Source organism: Garra rufa, chromosome 4 (assembly GCF_049309525.1).
Source record: "Garra rufa chromosome 4, GarRuf1.0, whole genome shotgun sequence".
Lineage (NCBI taxonomy): Eukaryota > Metazoa > Chordata > Actinopteri > Cypriniformes > Cyprinidae > Garra > Garra rufa.
This window is the reverse complement of record NC_133364.1, coordinates 20,873,942-20,887,190: the sequence shown is the minus strand read 5'-3', so window position 1 is coordinate 20,887,190 and position 13,249 is coordinate 20,873,942. Positions and strand designations below refer to the sequence as shown.

The 13,249-nt window shown below is 33.7% G+C and overlaps 1 protein-coding gene across 1 annotated transcript in view; it reads left to right on the top strand.

The window, feature by feature from the left end:
- snd1 (staphylococcal nuclease and tudor domain containing 1) overlaps positions 1 to 5,315 on the top strand; it is a 234,779-nt gene extending 229,464 nt beyond the window's left edge. The window contains exons 23-24 of the mRNA XM_073838844.1: positions 1,613 to 1,657; positions 4,412 to 5,315. Coding sequence (XP_073694945.1) covers positions 1,613 to 1,657; positions 4,412 to 4,477 — 111 coding nt within the window. The 3' untranslated portion in view covers positions 4,478 to 5,315. The remainder of the gene's footprint in view (positions 1 to 1,612; positions 1,658 to 4,411) is intronic.
- Positions 5,316 to 13,249: the final 7,934 nt, after the last annotated feature.

The following is a 13,249-nucleotide window of genomic DNA, read 5'->3' as shown; positions in this document are numbered from 1 at the left end:
TAAATAAATAAAAAAGGCTTTCAGAATCAGCCCATTTGCTTGTAAAACATCTGCAATCAGAATCGACCACGAAGAATCAAGATCGGCGCATTACTAAAAAGAAATTAGGTGGTCCTAAAAAATTTTTGGTGCTCCTAACTTTTTGAAGTTGGGAGCACCAGTGCTACCAAGCAAAAAAGTTAATTTCGAGCCCTGTAGTTATTGGTTGCGTATGGCATTAAAATGTTAGAAATGGCATTAAAAGGGGCATTAAAAGGCATTAAATAAGATTTGAAAATCCTGCAGAAACCCTGTTTTAAATACCTCTTCAGGAATACTAATATTATCAAAGGTTTTCCAGGCCTTACATTTCATAACGTCAAATCCAAGTACTTCAAGCACTTTAAACACCTTGTAATGTGATGATATTTTGATTAAGGATGCATAACTACATCACTTATTGGGCTTCCTACAATATATAAATAAATATGTATTGTTTATTCTATACAGTATAATGTAATACCTAAATTCACTTGAGGCTTTTAAAATGATTTGTTTTAAATCATTTCAGCAAACTATTGTAATAACATTTATGCATTTGGCAGATGCTTTTATCGTAAGTGACTTACCCTACATGCTCTAATGGAAACTGTAAAAATTTAAATCTAAATGTAAATTTTTAATATCAGCCATTTATCAGTAGTAATTATCAGCTTAGTACTATTAGTAATATCTGTGCATGATATTATCAGCGCAGCTAAAATGCTGGCATCTTTGAAGCACGGCAAGAGTTTTAGCCCCTCTGTAGTGTGTAAAACTGCTGATAATAGTGTGTGAGAATGTGGCACGTGAGGTGCTGTGTTGCATGTCGCAGGGCGTTGGACGCTTGATGGATGAAAGCTGCGTTAGCTGCACTTTTCTCTGTTGTCTGCAGCTGCAGAGTCCAGATGTACCTCGCCGTCTTTTTTGAAGAATCACCTGCTCTTCAGCCAGCCAATTAACCGCCTCTAAATAACAGCCTCCACATGCAAACACACCGCTAAAAGAGCACACAATACGCTTTTAAACATCTGCCATCTTCGTGCTTTAAATCCTCAGCCGTCATCTCATCCGTACCTGGTACTTCAGAAAACAGACCTTTCAAGCTTTTCTAACAGTATTGCCGATACCGCTTTGAACCGGAAATGACAATCTCGCTCTCTGACTCATCTATGCATCAGTCGGTGACTCTCAATGCTTGCTGTGGCAGAAGCAGTCAATATGTTTAGTGTTATTCAGGCCTGTGTCTGCGATGCAGGAAAGAGAGCAAGACCTGCAGACTGTCTAGTGGCTATAACAACCCACACTTTCACTTATTATTGAATACATACTCTCCGATCGCCGCCTGATGATCAGGGAACGACTCAACAAGATGAAGGCCTGTTAAACATCTACTAAACAAGTTGCACTTACTGCGACCGACTGATGTGGATTCCGCACCGCATCAATCTCGAAAAATCCTGTCATTTTTAAAGCAATCTTCGTCCTCCATAATGTGTCATTTATTTTGTTGGAGATGCTGAAGGATGTTGTTTGTGTATGTTAAAGAAGCTAAAGAAGTTCTCTGTCTAAATGCACTTTCTTTTTGTCATAGGTGACTGAATATCTGAACACCCAGGAATCTGCCAAGAGTGCCAGGGTAAGATCTGCAATTTTAAACTCTCATTATTATTAATATTATAGCTTTCCCTGCTGCTTGTCTATATTGCTTAATGCCCTTGTTGGCAGGGAAAACTGAATAGTTTTGTTTTCAGAACTGGTTTTGGCTCACACATCCAGCGTAGTGTTACCTGTAAAATCGACTTTTGGCTAAACGTTGTTCCATATGACATGCCAATGGCTGTTTAACAAGACTCAAGCAGAAGAGAGAACCATGCCAACCCAAAAGCTTGATGATGATGTCCCTGCTAACGACGGCGCTAATTATCATAGACATTAATTAGCTGCGATTCTTTCCGAGTTAACAGCCGCATGCACACCGGCGACAGAAATGGAGAGAAGCATAAAAGCCCCTGTATGACATACGAAATGATTTCCCATCTTCCCTAAGAATCTCTGAAGCCGAAATGATCCGCTATCATACAAATGAAACGTTCCGCTGCTTTATGTGGCTGCCATGGAATTTGTTGGAGGTAAAGCTTTCACGCGTGACTGGATGTGAAAGGGCTAGAGTTAAAGAGCAGCGTAAACGACCGTTCGCCTCGTTATTACTGAGGTGTGATGATGTTACAGACCAGCTCGTGTTTTAATGATCCTGTCTACACGCTGGCCATCTGCGCCTCAGTCTCACAGATACATGAGCAGAAATGCTTATCAGAATTTAATGATGGTGAATCAGTGCTGTCAGATGACTTAAAGCCTCATTTTGCCGCTTATTAATGTTTCGTTGAAATGGGAGGGATTTGAATGTTTGTTTTCCCATTTAACAACTTTTTCAAAGATGATCTGCTCTATTATAATCTAGGATGCTTTCAATCCAGGGCTAATAAAAAATATGCATGATGAGTGCTTGAAATGTTTAAGGGTCATTTTACAGAACTGGTGCAAAGTCAGAGTTGGAAATGTTTTGGAAAAAAAAGGTGTGCGCAAATTGTACAGTATCCAAGGTACAAATTTCTAGTAATTGTGTTAATTTTCGTATTGTATTTTTAGAAAGTTTTGGAATACCCAAATTTGTCCTCTACCCAAATTTGTCACTATTGAAACAGTAATATATAGTTTAATAAGAAGGGTTATATTAACCTATTAAGATTTTGCTTACATCTACCTTGTAAATGTATTTTGTTGCTATTTTATTAAAAGGTTTTCACAGGTAAACTAATAACAATTACAATTTTAACAATATTTCAAGTGTAATTTATGAGATTTGTTTTATTTTGAATCCAAGGCAAAAAGATGATCATACTGGTTCCAAACTTAAGTATTCATTAGTTTGAATATATATTGAACCAAACACTATCATAACATCTTGGTTGATAATTCAGTATACTTTATTTTTGACAAAACATCCCATGTTTCGGTTGTGACTGTAAATTTTTGGTAGCGACCACATCACATTACAGAATTTTAACTTGCATTCTAAAACTAAAACATTACTAAAATAACCTAAAATAATACAAATTTGCATAACTGTACTAAAATATTAGTTTATTTTCCCAAATGAAGGATTATGTGTTCCTTTTTGTCAATAGCTAACCATGACATGTTTCAGTCATGACTGTTATGGTAGTGACAATTTTAGATACTTTTGAACCTAGCTCAAAGATGCTAATCAGCACATGGTTAGCTAGCACAGTTCTGAACAGTTATACACACATAAAAACTAAATTTTATGGGAAAACACCAATAAAAAGAATGTCACCATTGCCAAAACTTTACAAAATATATTGGTTGTGACTGTTTTGGTAGTGACAATTTTAGATACTTTTAAGCCTAGCTCAAAGATGCTAATCAGCACATGGTTAGCTAGCACAGTTCTAAACAGTTGTACACACATAAAAACTACATTTTATGGAAAAACACCCAATAAAAACGATGTTGACACTGTCAAATCTTTACTAAATGTTTTGGTCGTGACAATTTTAGATACTTTTAAACTTAGCTCAAAGATGCTAATCAGCACATGGGTAGCTAGCACAGTTCTGAACAGTTGTACACATATTAAAATCTTTATGAAAAAACACCCAAAAAACAATGTTACTGTCAAAACTTTACCAAATGGTTCGGTTGTGACACTATTAGATACTTTTGAACCTAGCTCAAAGATGCTAATTAGCACATGTTAGCTAGCACAGTTCAGCAACAGTTTTACACACAAAAACTAAATGTTATTGAATAACTCCAAAGAAAGTGTTTAATTATAGAAAAAAAAGGTTTTCGGTATTGACTTCCTTAAAGTTACACACATATTTTCAGACTTTTGAACACGTTTTGATTACATAGGGACTATGTACTCACACCTTGTAGCTAAGAGAGAGGAAACATTAATATTTTATGATCATAAATGTAGGGCTTTAGTTCAAATCTATCTTAGCCAGTGGGCTAAAACATACACTGTTTTGGTAGTGACATGAAAATGCTGGAGACCAAAGAAACAAAGAAAATAGCAAATAAATATATTTTTTAAGCTTACTGATATTTAAAATATTATTGTGCGTTTTAATAGATAATAAAAAGATCTTAGTAAACATCTAGGATTTCAATACTTAAATGCTTTTTAAATGTTTTTTTGGTTGTGGGACAGCAGTTTGCACTAATTCTGTAGAATGGCCTCACAAAGTGTGAATTTAATACTAAACATGTTTTTGACGTTTATCAAAACTTGCATATCTGACAATCCCACAATGAACAGTTCAAACTATACTCTAACACTCTCTTCAACTTTCATTCGCAGCTTAACATTTGGCGCTACGGAGATTTCCGCGATGATGACGCGGATGAGTTCGGGTATCGCCGCTAAGTCGTTGTTCCAAAGACCTTGAGGAAGACAAGATGCATTCGCAGAGAAAACAAAAATCATGACAAAAAAACACAACAAAACATCAGTATGCTCCTATTTTTTCTAATGTCGAACATTTGCCTCTCTCTGTTGGTTTTTTTTTAATACTCTGTGCATATCCTCTCTTCTGCCCAAGGACTTTGTTTCTTTTCATTTTCATTTTTTTTAAAGCGAGTAGGCTACAGATAACTCTGTCTGTAGCTGCTTTAAATAGGACCAACGTACTTACCTTAATCTTAAATTTTGACATGTTAGCCAATCATCTTTTTCATGTAAATTTTTAGCCAATCACCAGCTGTCAAACCCCATCCTAGCAAACCTGATCTGCCCAATCAGATTTCTATATTTTGGGGCAAGACTTTTAAAGAAATGAGGGGGATGCACAGAGCAACCACGAACTCGACAGCTTGCTGAGAAAACACCTCCTTAATCATGAGATTCTATATTTCAGTATATATGGATATTTTGAAGTTAGATCAAAACTAACCAAGTGAACTTCCTGAGTGTATTTTTGTCTCTCTCTCTCCTTCTGATGTGATCTGAGTGTTCAGTGACATTTCTGGGCATTTGTGTAGGATGTGTGTTTTCTCTTTTTCTGTGGCAAAAGAACCGCTGCCAGCACCTTTACAAGCGTCTCTCGGCCTCCCCTGTGAGGTTTGCTCGACGGTCATCGTTTCTTCTTTTCCCGCTCTTGCCCGCCATACAAAAACAGTGTTTGAATTTGTTTCCTTCTGAGGTAGACCCTGTCATTGTATTTAAATCTGATAAATAAAAATGAGCAAAGTGCCATGTTGTCTGACTGGTTTTAAGGGTTGTGGTTATTTTCTATGAACATTTACAACACTGTTTGTGTCATTTAAAGCCATATGATGATCATACTATAATTGTTAAATGTTAATAAAGATCAACACTATAATTACTACATTATGCTACAAAGGCAAAATACAGTAACTACACCAATGCTAAAACATCGAAAATTGATTTATGGTATTTTCATTGACTTGCTATTAATTGTCACACTTAATACCTCTAAAATACCATTTTCAGTTAAAGGGGGGAGAGCTTATTCAATAATGAAAATTGTCATTTACACATTTACCTTCAGATTGTTCCAAACTTGTATGAAAACCTTTTTTCTGCTGAACACAAAAGAAAGAATATATTTTGGAGAATGTGCACAACCAGTTTCTGGTCCCTACTTTTTATCTCACAATTCTGACTTTTTCTCAGAATTGTGAGTTTATATCTCTCAATTGTGACTCTTTTTTCCCTCAGAATTTTGAGTTTATATCTCTCAATTGTGACTTAATATCTCAAAATTGCAAGTTTGTGTCTTGCAATTGTAATTTTTTTTCTCAGAATTGCAAGTTTGTATCACAATTGATTTTTTTCTCAGAATTGCTCATTTATATCTCACAATTGTGATACTTTTTTCTCAGAATTGCAAGTTTATAACTGATTTTTTTTTCCTCAGAATTGTGTTTATATCTCTCAATTGTGACTTTTCTCAGAATTGCGAGTTTATATCACAATTGTGATTTTGTATTTTTTTCTCAGAATTGCGTTTATATCTGTCAATTGTCTTTGTTTTCTCAGAATTGCGAGTTCATATCTCTCAATTGTCTTTTTTTTTCAGAATTCAGTTATCATTTTTTCAGAATTCAGTTTGTCTCCCAATTGTGATTTTTTTTTTCTCAGAATTGCGAGTTTATAGCTCTTAATTCTAACTTTTTTCTCAGAATTGCAAGTTTGTATCCAATGATTTTTTTTTCTCAGAATTGCGCATTTATCTCACAATTGTGATACTTTTTTCTCAGAATTGCAAGATTATAACTGATTTTTTTTCTCAGAAATGCGTTTATATCTCTCAATTGTGACTTTTCTCAGAATTGCGAGTTTATATCACAATTGTGATTTTGTATTTTTTTTTTCTCAGAATTGCGTTTATATCTGTCAATTGTCTTTGTTTTCTCAGAATTGCGTTTATATCTGTCAATTATGACTTTTCTCAGAATTGCGAGTTTATATCACAATTGTGATTTTGTATTTTTTTTTCTCAGAATTGCGTTTATATCTGTCAATTGTCTTTGTTTTCTCAGAATTGCGAGTTCATATCTCTCAATTGTCTTTTTTTCAGAATTCAGTTTGTCTCCCAATTGTGATTTTTTTTTCTCAGAATTGCGAGTTTATATCTCTTAATTGTGACATTTTTCTCAGAATTACAAGTTTGTCTCAATTCTGACTGCAAGTTTATGTATCGAAATTGTGACCTTTTTTCAGAATTTCAAGTTTATAATTACAATTGTGACTTTTTTCTCAGAATTGCGAATTTCTTTTACAATTGTGACTTTTTTCCTCAGAATTGCAAGTTTATATTTCACAATTCTGACTTTATTTCGATACATAAACTTGCAATTTAGAAAAAATAGTGACTTTTTTTCTCAGAATTGCAAGTTTGTATCTCGCAATTCTCACTTAATTTCTCAGAATTACACATTTATATCTCTAAATTGTAACTTTTTTCTCAGAATTGCAAGTTTGTATCACAACTGATTTTTTTTCTCAGAATTGCGCATTTATATCTCACAATTGTGATACTTTTTTCTCAGAATTGCAAGTTTATAACTGATTTTTTTTTCTCAGAAACGCGTTTATATCTCTCAATTGTGACTTTTCTCAGAATTGCGAGTTTATATCACAATTGTGATTTTGTATTTTTTTTTCTCAGAATTGCGTTTATATCTGTCAATTGTCTTTGTTTTCTCAGAATTGCGAGTTCATATCTCTCAGTTGTCTTTTTTTTTTCCAGAATTCAGTTATCATTTTTTTCAGAATTCAGTTATCGTTTTTTCAGAATTCAGCTTGTCTCCCAATTGTGATTTTTTTTTTTCTCAGAATTGCGATTTTATATCTCTTAATTGTGACATTTTTCTCAGAATTACAAGTTTGTCTCAATTCTGACTGCAAGTTTATGTATCGAAATTGTGACCTTTTTTCAGAATTTCGAGTTTATAATTACAATTGTGACTTTTTTCCTCAGAATTGCAAGTTTATATTTCACAATTCTGACATTATTTCGATACATAAACTTGCAATTAGAAAAAATTGTGACTTTTTTTCTCAGAATTGCAAGTTTGTATCTCGCAATTCTCACTTAATTTCTCAGAATTACACACATCTCTAAATTGTAACTTTTTTTCTCAGAATTGCGAGTTTATATCTCGCAATTGATTTTTTTTTTTCTCAGAAATGCGAGTTTATATCTCTCAACTGTAACTCTTTCCTCAGAATGCCGAGTTTGCATCACGCACTTCTGAGAAAAAGTCACAAAAATTGTGAGATAAAAAGTCATAACTTTTTAATCAGTGGTGGAAATGGTACCTTGGTAGTCATGTTTTGTGTTCAACAGAAGAAAGAAACTCATACGGGTTTGGAACAACTTGCGGGTAAGTAAATGACAGAACTATATAATACAGTCGCTGTATACAGTACATTACCTTTCAAACGTTTGGGCTTGGTAAGATGTTTGCTGGAAGTCTTTCAGGCTGCATTTATTTAATCAAAAAAACTGTAAAAATGCTAATCCTGAAATATATTGTAATTAAAAAACACTTTTTTTTACGTGTATATATTTTTTAAATGTAATTTACTTGCAATGGCAAAACTGAATTTTCAGCAGCCTTTACTACAGTCTTCAGTCTCACATGAAAAATCCACCAACCACATTTTAAATAAAATTTGAGCATTTACAAAACGGGTCGTGAATGAAGTCTTAGAAGATCCATGAATGTATTTTTAATGAGTCCTGAGCATGTTTCTCCCTCAATGGTTTTTTAAAGACAAAATGATACTCTTAATGCAGTCCTCATGTTTTAGCCACACTTGGTTTCAGAATAGTAAAAGATCCACCCAGCATGATAGAGGTGAGCACTGTGGGTCTCTTGCTGAAACCGCACTTGATAAGTTAAGACCCTGCGTTTGGGGCTTTAGCTGAATGGCCGTCATCTCTGCTGAAAACATCATTGCGTCTGTTCTCCACTGCCCTAATGAACCATAAACCCCCTGGTTTTGCCCAGTGCAACTCAGGGTATTTATTAGCTCTGTGAGAAAGGGCTTTTTGATAGGATTATGTATAATGTAGTTCTCTAATGTTAGTTTATGACTTTTAGAACGGAGTTTCTGCCTCATTGCTGCGCCGATGTGCTGCTTCAGCTTTATTACGGCCCTTTATTAAGTCAAAACACTGGAAATAACTCATTTTCAGGTTAATGAGATCTAACTTTACATTTATGTAATATGTTTTGGCTTTTAACAGAAGGAAATCGTGTCTTTTTCTTGTCAAAGGAAGACAGCTTATCTCCATCCCTCAGTGAATCTAGTAATGTTCAGCTTGATTGGCTCAATCTTTGACCGTTCTAAACCTTTTATGTTAAATTAAGGACTCAAACCCACATATATTCATTTAAATTGAGAAAAAAGAAAATTGAGATTAAAATATCAGATTCACATTCAAATCCACATTATGTCCGAGTCTATTTTTTCTCACTCTCTCTTCATTATATCATTAATAAAAGATGAAAACAAAAAATTTAAGATGCTTTGTGCAATATTAATCCTGAAGTTTAAGAATTTCTTTTACGACCATGATTCGTTGTGGGTAAATTAAGAAATAAAGTGTAATTTAGGATGATTTAGGAGAGCTTTAAAAGATATTAACTTTTGTTGTCTCTGTTCTAATTTTGTTTTATTTCTACTTTTCATAGTCTTTTTATCTCTCTCTCTCCAGGCAGGTGTTAAATGTTTCATTTTTGGTGTTTTAAATTGTTTCACCTCAAGTTATCCAGAATGTTTTAGCTTCCAGCTCTGTTTCTCATCCTCACATCTGTCCGTCCTCAAGGTGGAAACACCCTGCTGCTGTTTTAACCTGCCTTTTATCATAGGATATGAACTACATGAGTGTCTCAATCTGCCATGGTACACCTGGAATATATTCAGTATATACAGTTGAAGTCAAAAGTTTACATACACTTTGCAGAGTCTGCAAAATGATAATTATTTTACCAAAATAAGAGGGATCATATAAAATGCATTTTATTTTTTTTATTTAGTACTGACCTGAATAAGATATTTCACATAAAAGACGTTTACATATAGTCCACAAGAGAAAATAATAGTTCAATTTGTAAAAATGACCCCGTTCAAAAGTTTACATACACTTGATTTCTTAATACTGTGTTGTTACCTGAATGATCCACAGCTGTTTTTTGTTGATTTGTTTAGTTTAATTGTTCATGAGTCCCTTGTTTGTCCTGAACAGTTAAACTGCCCGCTGTTCTTCAGAAAAGTCCTTAAGCTCCCACAGATTCTTTGATCTTTCAGCAAACACTCACTGATGCTTCAGAAGGAAACACGATGCATTAAGAGCTGGGGGTGAAAACTTTTGAACAGGATGAAGATGTGTGCATTTTTCTTATTTTGCCTAAATATTTTATTTCTTTTCATTTAGTACTGCCCTTTAGAAGCTGCAGAAGTTTCCAAGAAGACAAAATAAGTCAAATTTACCTTGATCTTCAAATTCAAAAAGTTTTCACCCTCCATCTCTTAATGCATTGTGTTTCCTTCTGGAGCATCAGTGAGTGTTTGAACCTTTTGTAATAGTTGCATATGAGTCCCTCCATTGTCCTCAGTGTGAAAGAGTTCAAATACACAAAAATGCTGAAAAACCAAAGAATTTGTGGGACCTGAAGGATTTTTTTCTAAAGAATAGCAGGCAGTTTAACTGTTCAGGACAAACAACGGACTCATGAACAACTATCACAACTGTGGCTCATTCAGGTAACAACACAGTATTAAGAATCAAGTGTATGTAAACTTTTGAACAGTGGTCATTTTTATAAATTCAGCTGTTCAACTACTAATTATTTTCTCTTGTTGACTAAATGTTAATGTTTTTTTTATGAGAGATCTCTTTTTCAGGTCAGTACTAAATAAAAAATAACATGTATTTTGTATGATCCCTTTTATTTTTGATTTAAAAAAATTAACATTTTACAGATTCTGCAAGGTGTATGTACATTTTTGACTTCAACTGTATGTGTGTGCGTGTGTTACACGTTTGCATCTCTTGTTTTTCTCTCATCTTCCTCTGGTTCTTGTATTCTCCATGGTGTGGACACTCTGAGTGTAAGAGGGAAGAGAAGACAGCACATCAATGTAGTCAACTGTTAAAAAAAAAAAAACACACATCTCTATGGGTAATGTATAGCTGTTCATTCACAAGTTGGGGAACCCAGAAATGTAATCATTTACTCAATTTAATGACTTTAATTTCAGTCTGTTTCTCACAGGAAGCTGTTGTGTGGCTTTAGAGGACTTAGGATAAGTCTTTAGTGCAGCTGCATTGAAAAGAGACTAGGACAGTACTTTAACATCCTCCTTTTGTGCACTACAGAAAAAAAAAAAATGAAACCCATACAGCCTTGGAATGACATGAGGGTGAGTGAAAGATGACAATTTTCATTTTTGAGTTAACTATCCCCCTAAGGGAACATTAGATCGGTTTCTAGACTTGCAACAAAGCTTGTCTTTCAAACTGTGCACTTATACAATATGACAAACACACTTTTGCTGACAATAGACACAATCAACAGAGAATCACTTTGAATTTCTGTGCAGACCGCATTGAAAGAGTCACTGGGTTTTTGTTTGGTAGTCTTAAAATGATCTCAAGTTTTAAATCATGAGAGGGAAAAAGGATTGAAATGCGATGGACACGTGCTTTTCACACTTAAGATTTAAAACTAGCTGGAAGATCAGAGGTCAGTATTTGTTTTTTCCAGCAAATTTTATTCTGGCACATCAGCTCGGTTGCTCAGCGGCATTTCTTGTTTGACATCAGTCAAAGGGGCAAAAAAACAGCAGAAATTCAAGAAAGGGATGTACAACCATGAACTTGAGGTGCTGTGAGAATCTTAATGTATTCTTTTTCTCTCTCTCACTTATAAAGGTCTGAGAAGTGTTACAGATTTGTTTTTTACAACTTACTGTTAGAAACTAGGGCTAACTATATTCTGGGTTTTTGCAGAAATTAAAGAAATAGTTTACCAAAAATGAAAATTCTGTCATTAATTACTCACCCTCATGCCGTTCCAAACGTGTAAGACCTTTGTTCATCTTCAGAACACAAATTAAGATTTTTTTTTTTTTTTTTTTATGAAATCTCAGAGCTTTCTGACTCTACATAGACCGCAACGCAACTGACACGTTTAAGGCATAGAAAGACTTTGTTCCATGTGACATCAGTGGTTCAAACATAATTTTATAAAGCTCTGAGAATACTTTTTGTGTGCAAAGAAAACAAAAATAACTTTTTTAACAGTTCTTCTCTTCCACATCAGTCCCCGCCTCCATTTTCGAGAGTCCCCCAATTAATTTTAACAAAAATATCTCAATAAATCTTGTGTTTTGACGACGAACGAAGGTCTTACAGGTTTGGAACAACATGAGTGAGCAATTAAAGACACAATTTAAATTTTTGGGTTAATTATTCCTTTAATTTTTATGACCTGCAGAAACCCTAAATACTGTTAGGCCTAGTTTCTAACAGTAAGTAGTAAAAAAACAAATATATAACACTTCTCAGACCTTTATATGTGGGAAAAAAAATGATTGTCACAGCCAGGTTTATGGTTGTACATCCTTTCATTGAATTTTTGAAATTTCAGCTTTTTCTATTTTTTTTTTTTTTTTTTTTTGGACTGATGTCAAACAAGAAATGAAGCTGAGCAACTAAGCTGATCTGCCAGAATAAAATACTGAATAAATACTACAAATACTGACCTCTGATCTTCAAGCTAGTTTTAAATCTTAAGTGTGAAAAGCATGTGTCCATTGTATTTAATTTCTTTTGAAATAAATCAAATATGAGCAATTAATGACAGAATTTTTCTATCGTTAAATCAAAGATGTAATACATTTGCTTGAGATGCAAACTGAAGATACGAAGTCTTGTTTTCTGAAAAATGAAACAAAATGAGTTCATGCTTAAAACAAGATGTCTGTCAATGGAAAATTAAAACTTGTTTCCCCTTTGAATGAAGTTCTAAGAATTAATTTTTCTGAGCCCACTTGCAGATATTTGTTTGTTTTAACCATAATCTCTCTTAAATTTGATACATTTTCTCACAGAAAGCTCTGAGAAAATCTGAAAAGTCTTTCAAGTAAATGTACTTTGATTTAAGAATCTTTGCACATTAGCACTGGAAAACGACAAAAAGCATTTTTTTTTTCTTGGGAAAATTAATTAAAAAGTAAACTTTGAAGTATTGCTAATTCAAGACATGAACAATTAGAGAGTATTGTGTTACATTCAATTTATTTCTTAAATTTCCTTTATTTAGTCTTGAAAAGGTTTTTAAAAGTCTTTACCTCACCTTATAAAATTATATTATTTCAAAATATCGCCACTTTTTTAATTAAAGGGTTAATTAAAAGGGTTTTCTTAACCCTTTAAAGTTCCCATGAAATCACAATTGAAGTTTTTTGGCTTTTAGTATGAATATCTTAGCCTTAAGATATATGTGACCCTGGAGCACAAAACCAGTCTTAAGTCGCTGGGGTATGTTTGTAGCAATAGCCAAAAATACATTGCATGGGTCAAAATTTTTGATTTTTCTTTTATGCCAAAAATCATTAAGAAATTAAGTAAAGTTCATGTTCCATGAAGATTTTTTG